Genomic DNA, 21564 nt, shown 5'->3' with positions numbered 1-21564 from the left:
TCAGGGACTCTTTATAACAGATTCCCCTCTTAAAAAGACCGTCGGGTCAAAAGGGTAAACCCAATTTACTCATTATTTGTGTGTGTGTGTGTGCGCGCGCGTGTCTGTGTGCGTACTAGTTCGGATTAAGGCCAGTTTCATAGAGCCCATGCCCCAGTTTAACATGGATACCCCACACAGACACAGTATATTGACCCCGAGTGCATGTTTATCCCTTCAGTGCGTCAGGCAGGGTAACAAGTAACACGTTTAAACGTATTGACTTGACCATGGTATGACGTCGCCGGGGATCGAGACACCGACCTGTCGGTCTCCGCCGCTGACGCTCTACCCACGAGACCACGGAGGCGGTCCACGTGATATGGAGAACAAGTAGAAAGCAGATATTGTAATAGGCTGATTGGAAGTCTTTTTTTCTATCTGTCACAACCCGGAACCTGTGACGTAAACATCATGTAGTATTCATGTGTCAGAGCACTATATGTACATACTTTGTTTGTTTGTTGTTTAGCGCCGCACTCAACATTATTCCAGCTATATGACGGCGGTATATAAATAATCGAGTCTGGACCAGATAATACAGTGATTTATATCCTAAGCATCGGCCCCGTTGACCAACCGATCCCGTTTGTCGCCTCTTACGACAAGCGTGGGTTGCTTAGGACCTACTCTAACCCATATATAATTACAGCTAGACTTCAACGATGACACTGAGAAGTGCAGCACCAGCCCACAAATCAATCCACATCCCACATCCCACAACAGGGGCTTGTAACGCAAAAAGAAAATCGTTTCATATAGTATACTGACACTGGGTGTGACCATATATCTTGTAGGTGCTATTTTTTGCGTCACAAGCCCCTGTGACTAAGTCAACATGATCAAGCCTAGCGATTTACACATGTGGTCTACCTGTTTCGATCACTATTTAAGCTGACGGTTAAAAAGAGTATATACCCATGATTGATGGCGGCTAAACATGAAACTAACAAGAAATGGTCATTCGATGGTGATGTATTTGATACCGATACCATAGCTGTGATTTTGACCTTACGTTTGAGGTGTTTCGGCGAATGATTTCACGTTTTCAAAGCGTATATATTTGTTTTGTCAAATCCTTATTTTCAAGCGTATATTTTCTTATGCCCGGTAGTTCATGCCGAAAAAAAGTGGTCTCATTTCTTAGAAAGGTCATCAGTAGAAGGCAACCTCAAGAAGCTCTACGTTTTATAAATGTGGATCCCCTGTTGCGATCACTATGACGGGGAAAAGTGGGGGACCAACATGTAGAAAGTAGTTGTCACCACTAATGTAGCTTGACGATATACACATGCGGGCCGACTTGTTTCGACCACCTAAAAAATCTATGCTCATAGTTATCGTTACACCAATACTATGACGCAGATTATATCTAGAGGCTGACAATAATTATGCGTATAGGTATGACGGTGCAAAAAGTGGGCCACAATTTAGAAAATTATTATCAACAGTAAACCAACCACTGAGGATGTGCATATCATAGTATCTCACTCACCATTCACCATGCCACAACACAACTATACATGGAAAAATGTGGCAGCCATCTCTTTTCAGAAAACTAACGTGGGCCCACAGGTGTGTGTGTGTGTGTGTGTGTGTGTGTGTGTGTGTGTGTGTGTGTGTGTGTGTGTGTGTGTGTGTGTGTTTATTCACGAATTTTTAAATAAAGTGTTTGGTTGTTTTGCTGCAAGTTACGGATAGGAAGATGGAAATAAAATATATTCAAATATTGATTTAAGAAAACGGTTGACCTCCGAGATTAGATGGAAATTAATAAATACTTAAATAATAAATAAACATCGTGACTAACGCCATTTTTTTACCAAATACGAAGTCAACGGAGAAACAGCGGACACAAACATGGTTGCCGACACACGCGAAATTCAAGATAAGATTGAATAATAAATATACTCTTTCTTACATCAATATTTGGTTTTGCCCCTGTTCAAGCGTTGGAATTGTTCCGTAGAGATTCCCAAATGTATTCGAAAACATTAGGAGAATGAGTCAAAATGAGAGCCAATCAGGATAGCCCTATACGTATATGTCGTCTGTTCTCATTGTTTAAGATGTGTGACCTTCCATCAGGGGTAACGTGCATATGTAGTAAGACGAATAACACCGTGTGCATCGATTATAATTATCGCCTATATATGTCTTTGGTTTTCAGTAGGAAAAATCAGAGGTCGCTTATTCAATATGTGAATGGCAAAGAGGTTCACGCTGTCGGAATCTAACAAGTGCACCCTTCATGAAGGCTCAGTTATTATTAGTCTCTTCCTTTCCAACGTTTTTTATATTTATTTTAAACTGCCAAACTATCCCAATCAAAAGAAATAAACACCTTTCTTGACGTAGGCCTCACTACCACAAAGAATTCAACACCTTTCATGAGTAGGTCTAACAATTAAAAAGAAATCAATACCTTTCATGAGTAGGTCTAACTAACAAATAGAAATAAACCCCTTTCTTGACGTAGATCTATCTAACACAGAAATAAACACTTGTCTTGACGTAGGTCTAACTACCACAAAGAATTAAACATCTTTCATGAATAGGTCTAACAACCAAAAAGAAATCAATATCTTTCATGAGTTGGCCTAACTACCAAACAGAAATAAACATCTTTCTTGACGTAGGCCTAACTGCCACACGGAAACAAACACCTTTCTTGACGTAGGCCTAACTACCACACAGAAACAAACACCTTTCTTGACGTAGGCCTAACTACCACACAGAAACAAACACCTTTCTTGACGTAGGCCTAACTACCACACAGAAACAAACACCTTTCTTGACGAAGGCCTAACTACCACACAGAAATATACACCCTTCTTGACTTAGACCTAACTACCACACAGAAATATAAACCTTTCTTGACGTAGGCCTAACTACCACACGGAAATATACATCTTTCTTGACGTAGGCCTAACTACCACACAGAAATAAACATCTTTCTTGACGTAGGCCTAACTACCACACAGAAACAAACATCTTTCTTGACGAAGGCCTAACTACCACACGGAAATATACACCCTTCTTGACGTAAGCCTAACTACCACACAGAAATAAACATCTTTCATGAATAGGTCTAACAACCAAAAAGAAATCAATATCTTTCATGAGTTGGCCTAACTACCAAACAGAAATAAACATCTTTCTTGACGTAGGCCTAACTGCCACACGGAAACAAACACCTTTCTTGACGTAGGCCTAACTACCACACAGAAACAAACACCTTTCTTGACGTAGGCCTAACTACCATACAGAAACAAAGACCTTTCTTGACGTAAGCCTAACTACCACACAGAAACAAACACCTTTCTTGACGAAGGCCTAACTACCACACAGAAATATACACCCTTCTTGACTTAGACCTAACTACCACACAGAAATATAAACCTTTCTTGACGTAGGCCTAACTACCACACGGAAATATACATCTTTCTTGACGTAGGCCTAACTACCACACAGAAATAAACATCTTTCTTGACGTAGGCCTAACTACCACACAGAAACAAACATCTTTCTTGACGAAGGCCTAACTACCACACGGAAATATACACCCTTCTTGACGTAAGCCTAACTACCACACAGAAATAAACATCTTTCTTGACGTAGGCCTAACTACCACACGGAAATATACACCCTTCTTGACGTAGGCCTAACTACCACACGGAAATAAACATCTTTCTTGACGTAGGCCTAACTACCACACAGAAATATACACCCTTCTTGACGTAGGCCTAACTACCACACGGAAATATAAACCCTTCTTGACGTAGGCCTAACTACCACACAGATACAAACACCTTTCTTGACGTAGGCCTAACTACCACACAGAAACAAACACCTTTCTTGACGTAGGCCTAACTACCACACGGAAATATACACCCTTCTTGACGTAGACCTAACTACCACACAAAAATATACACCCTTCTTGGCGTAGGCCTAACTACCACACAGAAACAAACACCTTTCTTGACGTAGGCCTAACTACCACACAGAAATATACACCCTTCTTGACGCAGGCCTAACTACCACACAGAATATACACCTTTCTTGAAGTAGGCCTAACTACCACACAGAAACAAACACCTTTCTTGACGTAGGCCTAACTACCACACAGGAACAAACACCTTTCTGGACGTATGCCTAACTACAACACAGAAATATACACCCTTCTTGACGTAGGCCTAACTACCACACAGAAATAAAAACCTTTCCTGACGTAGGCCTAACTACCACACAGAAATATACACCTTTCTTGAAGTAGGCCTAACTACCACACAGAAACAAACACCTTTCTTGACGTAGGCCTAACTACCACACAGAAACAAACACCTTTCTTGACGAAGGCCTAACTACCACACAGAAACAAACACCTTTCTTGGCGTAGGCATAACTACCACACGGAAATATACACCCTTCTTGACGTAGGCCTAATTACCACACAGAAACAAACACCTTTCTCGACGAAGGCCTAACTACCACACAGAAATATACACCCTTCTTGACGTAGGCTTAACTACCACACGGAAATATACACCCTTCTTGACGTAGGCCTAACTACCACACAGAAATATACACCCTTCTTGACGTAGGCCTAACTACCACACAGAAATAAACATCTTTCTTGACGTAGGCCTAACTACCACACAGAAATATACACCCTTCTTGACGTAGGCCTAACTACCACACAGAAACAAACACCTTTCTTGACGTAGGCCTAACTACCACACAGAAACAAAAACCTTTCTTGACGTAGGCCTAACTACCACACAGAAATATACACCCTTCTTGACGTAGGCCTAACTACCACACGGAAATATACACCCTTCTTGACGTAGGCCTAACTACCACACAGAAACAAACACCTTTCTTGACGTAGGCCTAACTACCACACAGAATATACACCTTTCTTGACGTAGGCCTAACTACCACACAGAATATACACCTTTCTTGACGTAGGCCTAACTACCACACAGAAACAAACACCTTTCTTGACGTAGGCCTAACTACCACACAGAAATATACACCCTTCTTGACGTAGGCCTAACTACCAGACAGAAATAAACACCTGTCCTGACGTAGGCCTAACTACCAGACAGAAATAAAAACCTTTCTTGACGTAGGCCTAACTACCACACAGAAACAAACACCTTTCTTGGCGTAGGCCTAACTACCACACAGAAATAAACACCTTTCTTGACGAAGGCCTAACTACCACACAGAAATATACACCCTTCTTGACTTAGACCTATCAACCACACAGAAACAAACACCTTTCTTGACGTAGGCCTAACTACACCACAGAAACAAACACCTTTCTTGACGAAGGCCTAACTACCACACAGAAATAAACACCTTTCTTGGCGTAGGCCTAACTACCACACGGAAATATACACCCTTCTTGACGAAGGCCTAACTACCACACAGAAATAAAAACCTTTCTTGACGTAGGCCTATCTATTAAACGGGAAATAGCCAAAACACGCAACCCGACCTTCACCTTCTTCTCACACTGCACGAAGCAGTTAAACCAGGGAACCATGCCAGGTTACTAGGTTTGGTAATGTCGTTTGAAATGCACGTTTTTGCTAATGTTTGTTATAATAACTTGATTCTCAAGCTATTTCTTTTCTTGCAGGGACGGGGCGTTTGGATAGCCTAGTGGTTAAAGCGTTCGCTCGTCACGCCGAAGTCCCGGGTTCGAATCCCGACATGGGTACAATGTGTGTAGCCCATTTCTGGTGTCCCCCGCCGTGATATTGCTGGAATATTGCTTAAAGCGGTATGAAACCATACTCACTCACTCTTGCAGGAACTGATTTCTGTGCCCACTCTCGTTTTGAATCAAGCAAAGTTCAATGCAACGTCCGGCCTCAGTATGGCGGTAATTAACACAGGCATGACGCCTATAAAATGTCCGTGTTGATCCCAACCCGTTAAAACATCACCTATATCTCAGCATTTCGTTTGATATATAACGGGTGTGGGATCGCCACGTCATTTTTTGTTTACCGATATACCGATTCGCGTCAAGGGCTTATGTCTATTCACATTTGTCTCACTCAAGTGTATCGTCTATTCTGTCTCGTATATTATCTCGGCAGCCAAAGTGACAGTCATATTTTCAAACGCAGAACCAATCTTGAAATAAGTAACCAAGCCCTGAAACGTCCAACTATTACATTATATATATCTGAACACCACTTATATCATAAATATATCAACACCAGAGCTTTGTGTCCCGTTTAAGTAGGGTTGTTATCTCCCCCGTACGTACCCCTGTACAATTTACAATGTAGTTACCTGAATACTGTTTTTCTTCCAGGGCACCAAAGGGGTAGACTTATTTACTCCCACAGAAAGCACAAATCTTATCAGCATACCACTAACGAAATGGTATTTTGTATTCTTACTTCAATACATATGTGTAAGGGTGTGAGGGTGAGGAAGATCTTCGAACCCACAAAGCAGCCTTTGCAAGTCGAGAGGTGTGAGAAGAGGCTTGTCATGAAAAAGTAGAACTCCAGCTGTCAGCTTTCCTCTCCCCTTTTTTTGGATAGAATCTCTTAGGTGATGAAGCAAATCAGCATAGCAGGCAACGGTAATCGTCTTTTGGACCACACCCTTTGCATCCAAGAATACAGTGGCCATAACTTTCTTCACTGATCTTGAAGACATGAATTTCTTTGGTGCCAAAGAGGTGGAATGGTACCATTCCATGGATTGACGTTTTGACTCGTGTTCATAGTCCTAGACCCAAGAAATTCATGACCGCATGTCACAAGTGCATGAGCGTAAGTGTCCAAGCTATTCCACAGTTAAACGTTGGGCAGCTATGTTTGAGTCTGGGAGAACAAGCCTAGATGATAACCCGAGGTCTGGACGCCCCTTACTTCCATCAATGAAGATTCAATCAATGAGATAGAGATGTCAGAGGATGGATTCAGAAAACTTATGTATTGAAAAGCAGGAAGATTATGTTGACAAATAAAATTAAAAACACTTTCACAATTGTTGGTTTTGTTTGTTAGGCTTAGAACTTTTTGACCAAGCCTCGTATATACGAATATTTGGACGGCATGTAATACAGAAATACTGAACATTACCGAGAGCCTAAGTTTTTGTTTGTTTGTGGTTTAACGCCGCACTCAGCAACATCCCAGCTATATGACGGCGGTAATAATCAAGTCTGGACCAGACAATCAAGTGATTGACATCATGAGCATCAATCCACGCAATTGGGATACGATGACATGCATCAACCAAGTCAGCGAGCCTCACCACCCGATCCCGTTAGTCGCCTTTTACGGCATGCATGAGTTGCTGAAGACCTATACTACCCCGGATCTTCACAGATGTTGATATTAGTAGACCAAGTATTAACTAAAACCTGTAACTACCGATCTAGGACATATTCTGTATGCTGTCAGAAGTAATTATGTCAGCTGATTATAAATTCCTTGTTACATGACCCTGTTATGCTTGAATGCTTCACTTGATATTTCACCATGTTCAACCTATAATGTTTTTTTCCCCAGTGACTGTAGACTGGTCGAGATGTGGTTAAGAACAAATTTGAAAACTCACGTCCCGGTCACCCGTCAACGGTCTTCGTCAAGGAGGAACCAAACCTCTCTGATGCACTTATCATTCCTTGTTAACTGACTTTCATGATATCCAGCGTTAGAAATTTGCACGAGTCCTGTAGTCCTTCCCAAACTGCCCAATAGTTAGGGTATCGAAAAGACTAGTAGAAATGTGTCCTTTTCAAGGGTTTTACTATATGTTATCATTATAACGACCAGTGGACTAAAACTGTTTGTTTCTATCGCTAAAAAGGCATTTTCACCGCCTTGCATCGGGAAGAAGATGATATTTTCAAATCTTTCTTTGATTGCTGCGATCTTTTAAAAAATGTGCTTGAAATGTGCATTATTGAAATAAGATCAGTTTATTATTGATAACACCTTTAATTTGATTAAGCCCTGACATCTCGGTAAAAGATCGCATCTCCGTATGAGATGAGAAAAGAGAAGGCGCAGACTGACAGTGAACAACATACATCATTGTTTTGTTCATGTACCTGACACCATTACTTTCCTATAAAATACTGTAAGGGACAAAACACGAGAACGCGAGAGTGTCCCTTACAGTATTCCATACTTACCTGACACAGTTATTTTGAAAATCTACGAAAAGGCGTTTAACTTTGTAATTTACAGGATTGTTTAAAATTTTCGTTGTGTTAGCATTTATCGAAGGAGTCTTGCCCAAATTGTGTGTTAGCGCTCTAGATAGCTCTGTGGGCAAGTCTTTACTGTCTTGGTCTGTGCGATTTTATACGATTCGTCACTGTTATGCTCCGATAAATGCACAAAAATTAAAAACAATTCTACAAAACTCATAAAGCGGAACAGGGAGTATTACATACGACGAGCTCTCAGCTGAAATGCCATTATGAGAGTTCACTCAGAGCATTGTTCACAAACACTATATGGTCGTCCGCTCCAAACGGTGTAAGTTAATCTTTAGGTTAGTCTTGTAATACAGAGGTCAGTCTGATTTCCAGTAACTTCCTGGTTGGTATCGAGTAGGTCGTCGTAGATATGACGTTCATGGGTTAAGCCCAGTCCCTATAAGATCGTGGTGTTAACGCCGTAGCTCTGTCACTTGCGTTCGCCTCGACCCTTGCCCAGACCGTGCACTCTAGATAGCTGAGTGTGCAAGTGTTAACAATCTTGTGTCTTCGTCTCGAGTCTTGCCTAGATTGTGTGTTAGCGCTCGAGATAGCTGAGTGTGCAAATGTTAACGATCTTGTGTCTTCGTCTCGAGTCTTGCCTATATTGTGTGTTAGCGCTCTAGATAGCTGAGTGTGCAAATGTTAACGATCTTGTGTCTTCGTCTCGAGTCTTGCCTAGAATTGTTTGTTAGCCCTCTAGATAGCTGAGTGTGCAAATGTTACCGATCTTGTGTCTTCGTCTCGAGTCTTGCCTAGATTGTGTGTTAGCCCTCTAGATAGCTGAGTGTGCAAATGTTAACGATCTTGTGTCTTCGTCTCGAGTCTTGCCTAGATTGTGTGTTAGCCCTCTAGATAGCTGAGTGTGCAAATGTTAACGATCTTGTGTCTTCGTCTCGAGTCTTGCCTAGTTTGTGTGTTAGCGCTCGAGATAGCTGAGTGTGCAAGCGTTAACGATCTTGTGTCTTCGTCTCGAGTCTTGCCTAGATTGTGTGTTAGCGCTCCAGTTCTGTAGACCCTCTTCAAAGTCTTGTGGCTTTGTTCACAGTCTTACCAATATAGTAGTGTTGAATAGCGGACATTACTTCATGGCCATTTGCCTTCCTCAAAAGTCTTGTCCAGGTTATAGTACGTACGCCCTGACTATGCGGTCAAGTGTCTTCTTCCACTGTCTTGCCCAGGTCAAACGTGGGAAACCAGGCCAACCTGGTGGGAATTGACCTCAGAAACTAGACTAACATATAGTCTCTGAAATGAACATATCGTACAGAAAAAACAGTTGTTCAGTTATCTTAATAAAAATATGATAAAAAGGGAGCCCAGTGATTCTCTTCATTTTCAGATACTGCAGTAATCTAGACTTGCCAAACATTATAGACTTGCATGGGCTGTAGTTGATATATTTGTATCAGGGTCTGTAAGACAGGCTACTCAGAAACCTATGCTGGTCGTAAGAGGCGCCCGTGGAAGGTCATGCCAGGCGACTTGGTTGATTTCGTGTCATCTTACCACGAAGACGTAGGTTGTTGCTCGAACTATCGATCACTGGATTGTCTGGCCCAGATGCGATTATTTACATGACGGAGCTTGAATATTGCTGAATGCGGCGTTAAACAATAAACGAACATAATGCATTTAACAAATATATAAATAGATTATACAATCAGAGTATAACGTGTTTAGTCACGAACTGCCCTTTCAGTCTGTACAGGAGAGATTACGATAGTCGATAACAGTGTGACGTTGCCTGTTTCTGCGAAACGAAGGGTCACTCCTGTCTGATAATAAGACTTACACCCGCTGTGCAAAGTACGGTCTAGACCGTCACGTTTGCGTCCATTACGCCTTTAGATTAACGCCTATGACTAATTCTTTGGGAATGGGCTCGGATATTTTACATCCGACAAGATGTTCGTAATATCCGTAGTTGCCTGCATTTATCAGACGTGCAAAGAGTACAGTATATATTATTTGCAAAGGTGTATTGACGTAGCCTATAGTCGGTATATATAATCACATTCGTGAAACCCCGGTTGAGCTCATTATACAGCTCATCTTTGGACTTTCTATATATATAACAAGTGATTTCATCAGGTGTATAAATATTAGATATTAAATGTACAAACAACAACAACAACAACAACAACAACAACAACAAAACAACCAGAGTCCGGATATTCATGCTTGTCATTATATATGTGTGAAGTCCATTCCTGGAGTCCCTTTCATAAAGCTGGGATATTGCTAAAAGCGTGTAAGACCTGATGCTCTCCCTATTATTTAAATCTTTTATACCACGTGTATGTTATTTACTCAATCCTCGAGCATTCACGACACAGGACGTTATATTAACTGAGGGCATGGGCCCTATCAGTGTATCAAGGTGTGCGTGTATGAGAAAGTTTGGTTTTACGTCGCTTTTAACAGTCTTTTCAGTTATTTACATAATGTGCGAGGCAAGCGCTGCAGGCGTTAGACATTTACCACTTTGCTGAAACCCAAGAGCGCGGTTGTACGGTGGTGGCAAACCTAGAAACATAAGCAGTGCGAACCGGGATTCGAAACCTACGATCCCAGCTTTCTGGCACGCCCGACGGACGCAACTCTGCATAGCGAAATGCAGCACCATGCAACTGGGCCACTCATAAACCCCAGTGTATCCAGGTATTGCACAGAATAAATACAATTGGCTCCTTGAGGAAATATATGACTATTGCCATTCTGTTACATGAAAAAAAGTGATCAACGTGAAACTTAAATATCATTGTAAATTCAAGCTTAAGCACGGATACATCTCTTTGGAAAAGTGAGTGAGTATGGTTTTACGCCGCTTTTAGCAATATTCCAGCAATGTCACTGCGGAGGACACCAGAAATGGCCTTCACACATTGTATCCATGTCGGGAATCGAACCCGGGTGTTCGTCGTGACGAGCGAACGCTTTAGCCACTAGGCTACCCGACCGCCCCTTTTTGGAAAAGGGGTGCGCATTTTTTATCTGGAAATTCGCTTTCACTAATCGTGTAAAATATTTTATTGTTATACATATACTGTTAATACCACCTCATTCAAAATGAGTAATTCTTAAATACAGTAAACTACGGTTACTGAGAACTCAAAGGGACCACTAATTTTAGTTCGAACTAACCGTAGTTCGTTATAAGCATATATACAGCATATATACAACAAATGGCCGGGACTAAAAAATAAGTTCGTTATATCGGTCAGTTCGTTATAAGCGTGTTCGTTATAAACGTAGTTTACTATATGTTTCAAAATAGGGTGTGTGCAGCCCAACCCCCTTCACTGCACCTTGCCTCTTGCCTTGAATAGAACGTGTATGGTTTGATAAGACGAGTTTTTTTAGTTGTTAATCTTGAGTTGGCAACAACGCCAAGTGTTCTTTGATAGATAACAGTGAACCTTGTTCAATATGAGACGTGACAGGACTTGGACGTGCCACAGGCTCCACTTCCCTCTCCACAGTGTTGAGAGTGAGAGAGAGAAAGACAGGTGGGTCTTCATCACGCTACGTACGGCCTGAACCCCACAATATATATGTGATGACGTGATAAGGGTGACGGACCAAGGCGCATAACGGTAGCATAGTACATTTCTATATGGACGTAACTTGCCTTTGTCACAGTGCATGGCGCATTTTGATAGTGTGGATTGTTCATGGATGAGTGTGGTGGCGTTTCTTGAACTGGATTTTACTTGAAGACAGAGGACCTTTGTGTTGTCAGTGTTTGTGTTTTACATAGGGCTGAGTTTATATATATTTACACTATCGTTGTAGAAATGGCGACCTCGGTGACTATCTTGGTGATGGGTGTGATCCACCTCCTGCTGGTGTGTGATAGTGGATTGATACAAGCGACAACTACAAGTAGTTCCGAAACTACAACGTCGACACAATCTACGGCAACAACAAATTCAACCACGTCAACATCCTCTTCAACATCGGCATCACCAACAACACCCCCATCACCTACACCGACATTGAATACAACACAAACCACGGAAAATGCAACTGCAACAAACACATCTTCTGCAACACCTACGTCTAACAACACTTCAGTCACATCTCAAACAACAGACAACAGCAGTAGCGTATCCCCTACAACAAACAACGGCAGCGTAACGACGGAGATATCGGCCACCACACCGGCTACAACGTCTACAACGGCTACACAAACAACCCCTCGACCTCCAGTGACGCCATCTGCCTTAGCCCAGTCTGAGAAGAACAAACAACTTGGGTATTCCATCGTGATTTTAATAGCAGTGTCTGTGATTGTTATAGGACTTGTGGCCGGGCTCACTGTGGTGTTAAATAACCGTCGGATGGCTAAAAACAAAAAAACAAAGGATGGCGGTATTGAAGAAAGGCATAGCGGTATTGAAGAAAGACATAGCGGTATTGACGAAAGGGACCAGGGACATGTGAACAGTGCATATACTCCTGACATTGAGATGCAAAACCTGACCTAAACTTCGGTTCCTTGCAAAGGTACCCATTTTGACTTTACGTAAAGCTTCTGATTCTGACACTCTTCATTTGACCAAAACAGTGGAACCTCGTTTAACAGTTTAATGATTAAAAAGTGTCTGGATTAGCGAATCGTGGGTATACACAGTAATGTCCCATATAGACGTTCAAACAGTGAACGAAAGCTGGCGGTGTTTCCAGATTAATTAAGTTCAAAGTAGTCACGTTTCACTGTATATAGATAATATCACCCCAGTGTTTTGATATCAAATATATCAACGCTTGACAAGCCTCGGAGTTTTACAAGACTCACGTGTCAGATTCTATTTATCATCCAAAGTTATTCCTCCAACTTTTTACAGTTTATCAACAGTAACAGCCAGTGTGTCCTCGAGGTAAAAAGTACAGCTAACCGGCTCGAGGTATGCAAAGCATATTGTTGTGCAATTTCATTGTGGCGATGTCCCCAAGGATCGTTGGAGTTACGATTGTCTTAGCGCTTTGACTATCGTCCACTTTAAAGTACGGGAGTTAAGATCGTCTTAGCACTAAGATCGCTTTGTGCAAGTGGACCCAGATGTATTACTATTGTGGATGACTGGGGATTTGCGTGCCTTTTAAACTCAGTCTACATATATATATAGAGAGAGAGATAGATAGATAAAATATATATGTTGGACCTGAAAATACGACTTTTCTCTTTCGATTCTGGTGTTGATTTCTTTTGGCTTTTTTTGGGTTAAACTCGACGATGTTTTCCTGTTTTATAAAACCCTTTATTCTTACAAGTAAGGTATACAGTATGCAGATTGAATTATGAAAATGCTCAGTCTCATTAAAATGAGATCTTAGTTATCGCTATTGCTAAACAAAGCTTTGTTTAGCGGCAGCGAGAACTTAGATCTGATTTTAATGAGATTGGAAAATGCTTGTCACACTTTAGGTGGTGGTTAGAATTACCTGCCCTTGTCGCATGTACCGTTTGGAAACGAGGAACAGTCAGTCTTGAATTATGTTTATATGATGGACAAAGAATGTACAGAATATAATCTACTTGTATGAACACTGTATATCACCTTATATGTATGGCCGTTGGTGCCAAAACTGAAATAGTTGACAAAATTCGTATTTGGACAGAATATAGTTTTCATTGAAAAATTCTAAATGTGTGTGAAAGGTCAATGTTAATAAACCACACGGATACATTCAATTAAGAAAACAGTAGTATGTTATTTCTATGGAAACGTTGCAAACGTTGTTTTTGTAAATTAGTCCTTTTAGCTCACCTGGCCTGAAAGGCAATATGAGCTCATGTCGTCGCAAGTCGTCCGTGGTCGTACTTCCATAAACTTCCATAAAGTTCGACATCCTCGCCGAAATTCAGCTGAACAGATGTGTATGTGTTGGCTACTGTACAGTTTCTTCATTGCATCAACATTGGAATTTCAATATGACCGCCAGGGTCAGCTTTGTTTTTTATTTAATGTCTTGTATTGACTTGAAGGGCCAGAGGCCTGAAATATGGTGATGAGACGGAGCACTTATGAAGTCTGTTCAAAGCATCTTAATCGGAAATCAAATATGTCTGCCAGTGGCCATATTAGAAAATACCATAAAATCACGAGTCATCCATTGTGAACATCTCTTCAGAAACCACTGGGACAATGAAGCTGAAGAACACATCCTTGTTCCCACCAATGATGACACCTGACTATGTTTAGCGGTTCGAATCCGACTTGCACCACGGCAGCCATATTGTAACAAACTATTATTGTCTATTATTCAGTCATTTTGTTCAAAATATAATGACATTTTGTGAACGTGCAGTTGATAGTTAGACTGAACACATATTTAATTTTTGTGATATTTTTGCAAGATCTGAATTTGTTCAAAAGGTTTGAGTTAGAATTTTGATATGGCCACAAGGCAGATACTTTTTAAGAAACTGGCCATGGCCATTTCAGCTCAATGCGAAATGTAATTTAAAAGCTTTTAAATTCCCTCGAAATGTATTTTTGGATCTGTAAACATTTTCCCCGCTGAAATTGTCAGAAGATGAACTTTAGCAAATGTTTCTCCTTATGTTGGCATAATAATTTGTTGAAATCATAAGGCAATTTAGATAAGACGTTGAACTTCAGATCCAGGAATAATGATGATCTGATATCGCTCAATGACGGTCAAACAGTATATTCCCTTCCAAAGACTCGCCCACTAGATATAAACAGACCAGTGAATGCACCTCATCTGTTTAATATTTACATCTTTGCATCAGAGATTCAGAGTGACAAAAAAACTCTCCACAAGACTGTATGTCAAGAGGGAGGACTTCAACTTTCCAATAAACAACGTTCCCTTTATGTCGGGCAATATTCCAGCAGCTCCAGCCTTTGGTGTCTACATTTGACAACTTTTGAGATACAATCGAGCATGTTCTTTTGAACAAAGATTTCAAAGACAGTCCTACAACTCTTGCATTGAAAGTTGTTCGTCAAGGTTACAACATTAAAGGATTCAACTTTCAAAACCTTCTATGGTAGACATGTGGAGGACATTTCCAAATTTAAAGCATCAATGACAAAAATGATGTCCGATGCAATTCCCTGTTTTGAATGGTACCATATAGTCCCGTGTGTTTTCAGGTGAACAATTGACATGCCTTCGCGTGTGTTTGTCACAGGTGCCAACGGTGTCACTGTCTTCACTGTTTGATATGAACACATATTCAAGATAGTGTCGAAATCGTTCAGTCGACTGTCATTTTGGCAGAGATTTCTTATGAGTATGGAGAGGGTTTGTGGCTTTTATTTTACAGATGGAAAAATTGTATGGCATTAGAAAAAATATTCTCATTGAAATGTACGCGTATATAAGGGCTCACAATGCTCTACAGTAGTGCATGGATATTCATTCTGCATATGTATAAATGAGGGACGGTCGGGTAGGCTAGTGGTTAAAGCGGTCGGTCGTCACGTCGAAGACCCGGGTTCGATTCCCGACATGGGTACAATGTGTGAAGCCCATTTCTGGTGTCCCCCGCCGTGATATTGCTGGAATATTGTTACAAGCGGCGTAAAACCAAACTCACTCATTCACTTATACTTATGTCGTCTGTCTTTATGCAAAATGTATTTGAAAAAACAATGCTGACAGCATCTTTTAATATGTGGATGCCTTTGTCGACTAATGTCGACTGCTATACAAGTTAGCTACAGTGCCGTTGCACTATTATGTAATGAAATAAGCTCATGATATTTCACATATGAATATTCATATGGTTGAATTCGGTGACCTTAGTGAAACCTTATGTGTGATCACAATAAATCCGTGTCAGTTGTTTGTCGGGAAGGGTGTGGCCGAACCTTATCTACACCACAAGTGTCCTAAACAAAGTGGGTGATCCACACACGTTTGCAATTGCTCATTTGTCTTAGTAACGAGTGAGTACATGATAACTGGCCTACCTCGTATACTGTATCATGAAGAATGTCTCCACGACACATGTGCGAGTCTCTTGGAAACTATTAGTCCGTACATTGTATATTGTGGTTTACGGACCTGCCGATTTTAAAAATCGAACATTCAGAAAACGATTATATGAGAATGACAAGGGTTGTTTATACCGTCGATGGTAAAGATCGCTTTGACAATGACATGCAGCTGTCAGATTGTAGAATTATAATATTTATAAAGACCCAAACCAGGCCAAGATTCTACAGATCCAAATCCAACTTTATGATGATTAATAAATCCTGTATATGAGTGGTTTTAATTTTTGCTTTATTTATCATTTCCTTAACACAATGTATGGTTGTCATATATGCAGCATCTTGGATCATATCAAACAGATAATCATTTTGTAAACCCTGTTAAACTATACTCACTCACTCACTCACTCACTCACTCACTCACTCATACTCCTTGGTGTAACTGAAACCCACACTCACTCACTCACTGTATTTATTTCTAGGAGATGGAGTTCAGCGAATAAATGAAAAGCTTAGTTAAAAGGATCTCAATATGCTATTTATCATACAGATAATATATTTTGAAGTTCTTCCATATATCTTTATGTCAAAATACTTAATAATATAATATGTTTTAAACATACAAATGTCGTGTTTCGTGTTAGTCACCTACTGATCTTCACTACGTTAATAAGTTTATGAAATGTTATATTTAGGATAACACTTTCTTAGTAAAGTACAGATTCTCGTACTTTTTTGGGACGGGACTCAACCCAAAAAAGTAAGAGAATATGTACTTTACTAAGAAAGTGTTATCCCAAATATAACATTTGTTACATTTGACCACTTTCTAAATAAGTTTGTAGTACTTACTTTATCATTCGTTCAAAGGATAATATTCTCTACCATCATTGTGAAAACAGTTGACTTTGAGTCAAATTATATCACCGTGTTTCCGTTGGCGGGTGATTAGATCACTGTCATACTTTTTTACCACGTGGTCTGCATAATCTAAGATACGATTAGCGTTATCTCGTGTGTTCATGTGAATGGTATGGGTATTTCATAACGTGTATGTTGTGGGCTTGTAGCAACACTACAGACTGTAAATGTATAGATAAGAATGTAATGTGTCAAAATGTCTGGTTTTCAGGAAACGTATTTGTAATATTTAAAAACATATTATAAGTTGTAGCAGGATCACGAGGGGAGACATGGGGTTATGTGTTATACCAGGAGCCGGTTTGTTAGGGTTCATACCAAGTGCCGGAGGCAAGTTGTATAAAACCTAACGAGGGACCCATAAATCCACATGTACCCCGAGTGACGCGGCTACAACGAATCTATCTTACCGGCATGTTTGAGTATGACATTGTAAAGGAATTAAAACAAATTCTTCAAACTTGATAGCTGTTTGTTTGAGCTGAGGTTAACTTGTGCTATCACGTGACTATCACTCATTCGGAAAAAGCGTGAGGCTTTTTGCTAGGTATAAGCGATTTATTCTCCCGCTGAGAAATCCACGTGAAGCCTGCTTTCTTCGTGGCGGGGTATAATGGATTTATTCTTCCCCTGACGAAATTATTTACCTCCAAGGCGGGATACATCGAATTATATCAATATCACGTGAACCATTCAGATCTCATCACTCTGACATGGGGTATGATAATTTCACATAAAAGGTCCTTATCCAATCTCTTCCATTGACAGGAGTGATCATGACAGTTCGTTACATGTGTTATTATCGGGGGACATTGTGGTAGCTCCCCTAGATGTAACTGAGGCGAGTGCTCAAATCCGACGACGAGAGACCCCCTATAACCCCGATAAGACGAAGTCGATTGCTCAGATATTTCCCCCGAATATGACGAAGTCGAGTGTTCCAATATTCCTTTTATTTCGTAATATAAAGATCAGACTGTACATTTTCGTGTGCGTATCCTTGGCACATTACATGTATATGTGCTCCCAACTAAATTACCCAGCAAAAGAGAGTATACATCACTGTATTTCATCACAAAATGAAACAAACAAGAAATTGTTATTCGATAGTGATGCTTTTGGTACGGATATCACAGGCGATATTACATATATCATAACAATGAGTATCACACTACAGGTGACGTGTGCACGTGACGTCTCAAAGAACATGGGTCGCAATTTCACAGTACAGTGATGAGCAGAGTGAAGTGTTCAAGTGGATACTTTATTTTGCCTGACAGTTTGGGTGTAGTTGATATTTCTTTAGTATTTTTTTATTTAATGTGTCTGCTTTTTGAAATCGTACGATATTGTACTATGTTTATTATATATGATTTCCTCATGTGTTTCATTATCAGTTAGTGCCAGCGTCAAATGACGTTCAATAGTTAACAGTGCAGATGTACTGGATGTGTACACAAATAAAGCAAGAACCATAACTCGTTGTAATTCATTTAACGATTTACGGAATTTACGTTAGTGACTGGTTTGAGTTTCAAGGGATGAGGGTTGTGTCTGGGTGTGGAGTGTGGGCTTGAAAAAAAGCGAGACAAGGAGAGAGCCGTCAGAGGGGTCGCCAAAATATCACAATTTTTCAAACACAGTATTTAGGAATTGGCCATTTATTATAGGGAGGAATGTGTCATTTGTGTCATGTGTATTTGAGGGGCCATGAAGTAATATGGGAGAGGTGTGGGCTGCAAAATATGATACAGTCCAAAGACCCCAACCCCCCACTCCCTCCCACACAGACACACGCACGCACGCACCACTCCACATCTATAATAAATGACAGGTGTGTTTCTGTTCCGATCTAAAGGGCACAGGTAGCCCAGTCGTCTAAGGCGCCGCGATTGGCTGTGCACAGAGTTGCGCCCCTTGGGCACGCCAGAAACCTATGATTGTGGGTTCGAATCCCGGTTCGCCCCAATTATGTTTCTAGGTTTGTCAGCACCATACCCGTGCTCGTGGGTTTCACCGAAGTGGTAAACGTCTGAGACCTGCATCACTTCTGGCTTTCCTACCACATTAAGCTGACTTGCCGTGATATAACTGGAATACTGTTAAAAGCGACGTTAAACCCAACTCACTCACTCACTCTGTTCCGATCTTTTGTAATCTATTTAATGCAGCAGGAAGTGATTAAGGTCATGTGACATGTCCTTCATGGTTGTATCACGTGTCCCCTCTAACGGTTGATAGTCGTGGCACACACGTGGGTGTCAGTACAACAGCATTACTCACCAGATCGATAGTCCCCATTGCCAATCCCTTACTCTGTACGAGGAAGTACCCCTCTGACTATTTTTTATTGTCACTTTGCAGACACTAAATCTACAGTTTATATTCAAGGACTTATTTCCTAAATTACGGCAAAATACTGGAAAAACAATTTCTTTGTTCCTCCTTAATGAAAGTGTGTTTTGGACGCAGAGCCGAAACGTATGAACTGGTCGATCCATGTGAGTGATTGAGTATGTTTTTATGCCGCTATAATGGGCTCCACACATTGTACCCATGAGGGTGACAAGTGAACGCTTTAACCACCACCGCTTTTAGCAATATTCCAGCAACATCACGGCGGGGAACACCAGAAATGGGCTTCTCACATTGTACCCATGTCGGGAATCGAACCCGGGTCCTCGGCGAGACGAGCAAACGCTTTAACCACTAGGCTACCCGACCGCCTCTTAGATCACCTTGAGGGATGGGATCAATTCTAACCGGGTCTCCATGGGAAACAGAATAACATGGAGCTGATTTAGAGATAAAGTAAATTATATGTAATGTTTTATACGTTTACTGTACAGGTTAATCTTATGTTTTGAAAGACGTTATTTCAGTTTTATATTTTGTTCATGCTGAGTACACTGAGATGTGATCATGCAGTAACACACTTGATCTACAAGTGCTTGGGTAAGTGCATTTCACTGTTGTGTTACAGATTGGTTGAGATAACGTAATCTCTGTGTCCATTCACAGTGTTAACTGATAGCCCGAGCGCACCCTATCGCTCACGTCATGACGATTTAGTAGAGTTAAAAGAACGAGAACAAATACATGTATATACAAGTACAAATATTCAATCAAAAGCATGTCAAATATAATTGCATGTTGAACGTAGCAGTCATTCTTCCACGTGTAAGATGCCTTTCAATAATTCCTGTGATACTGTCATGAAACATTTTATATTTTCTAATAAGGCAAACAAACAAAATGCAAAAACATATATGTACTTTATGCCACTTTACACCAGTATATTAAAAAATTTTAAAAATGTTTCCAGATGTTTTTAGTCATTCGGAACACACCAGGGACGAAGAACAATACATCTCGGGTTTTTTATAATATTTTTCAATTCATATTGGAAACGAAGTGAGACATTGATATGTTCTGTTTGTTGCAGTTGTTATGTGTTGTTGCTAAACATGTATTTGATCTACTTTAAATCAATGAAGCATGACGCTGTCCCAGAACTGCTCATTACAGGGCAATGGGTCGCGCTCAGGAAACCTCCTACCGTAAATGGTCACATATATGCACATATATGCATTCGTCTCGTTGGTCAACAGGAACTTAGCAGCTAAATATTTCGATATTAACTAATGTAGGTCTTAAATGACGGACTGCCTCCGTGGTCTAGTGGATAGAGCGTCTGCCCGAAAAACGTATGGTCATGGGTTCGATTCCCGGCCGCATCATTCCAAAGCCTGTTAGCCTTCCTGGCACTCGGCTTTAAGGGGCAAAAACAAGGACTGGTCGGCTCGAGGCCCAATGATGCATCGTCCTAGCACCGTATGCGTAAAGATAATCTATTTAAGAATCTAGCTAGGTATTCTTTATCTGAAGATGCACCGTCCAAGCACCGTATACTGAAAGAGCATTTGACTAAATATGCTTTATCCAATCGTGCATCGCCCTAACACCGTGTGCTTCAAACAAATTTTACTAAGTATACTTTCTAATGATGCCACTCCCACAGCCGTAAACTGAAAGAGAACCTCGCTAAGTATACTTTATTCAATGATGCCGCTCCCACAGCTGTAAACCGAAAGGGAACCTCGCTAAGTATACTTTATTCAATGATGCCGCTCCCACAGCCGTATACTGAAAGAGAACCTCGCTAAGTATACTTTATTCAATGATGCCGCTCCCACAGCCGTATACTGAAAGAGAACCTCGCTAAGTATACTTTATTCAATGATGCCGCTCCCACAGCTGTATACTGAAAGAGAACCTCGCTAAGTATACTTTATTCAATGATGCCGCTCCCACAGCTGTAAACTGAAAGGGAACCTCGCTAAGTATATTTTATTCAATAATGCCGCTCCCACAGCT

The 21564-nt window shown here is 40.8% G+C and overlaps 1 protein-coding gene across 3 annotated transcripts; it reads left to right on the top strand.

Annotated features, from left to right (window-relative positions):
* The first annotated feature begins 10938 nt into the window (after positions 1-10938).
* Positions 10939-14093, top strand: LOC139450007 (uncharacterized). Of its 3 annotated transcripts, none has more exons than XM_071231619.1 (2): positions 10939-10951; positions 12086-14093. In XM_071231619.1, exon 2 carries the CDS (start codon positions 12088-12090, stop codon positions 12778-12780), a length of 693 nt encoding a protein of 230 aa, XP_071087720.1. In that variant the 5' UTR covers positions 10939-10951; positions 12086-12087; the 3' UTR covers positions 12781-14093. The 3 variants fall into 3 exon arrangements, with proteins under 3 accessions (XP_071087720.1, XP_071087718.1, XP_071087719.1); XM_071231617.1 differs by lacking the exon at positions 10939-10951 and adding an exon at positions 11716-11799; XM_071231618.1 differs by lacking the exon at positions 10939-10951 and adding an exon at positions 11727-11886.
* Positions 14094-21564: the final 7471 nt, after the last annotated feature.

Source organism: Haliotis cracherodii, unplaced genomic scaffold (assembly GCF_022045235.1).
Source record: "Haliotis cracherodii isolate W230 unplaced genomic scaffold, xgHalCrac1.p SCAF_8, whole genome shotgun sequence".
In the NCBI taxonomy this organism is placed as follows: Eukaryota; Metazoa; Mollusca; class Gastropoda; order Lepetellida; family Haliotidae; genus Haliotis; species Haliotis cracherodii.
The sequence above is the reverse complement of the archived record's forward strand: the minus strand, read 5'-3'. Positions and strand labels throughout refer to the sequence as shown.

What these genes read in the sequence shown, in the direction of transcription:
- LOC139450007 (XM_071231619.1), top strand. Translation starts at nt 12,088, where the DNA reads ATGGCGACCTCGGTGACTATCTTGGTGATGGGTGTGATCCACCTCCTG.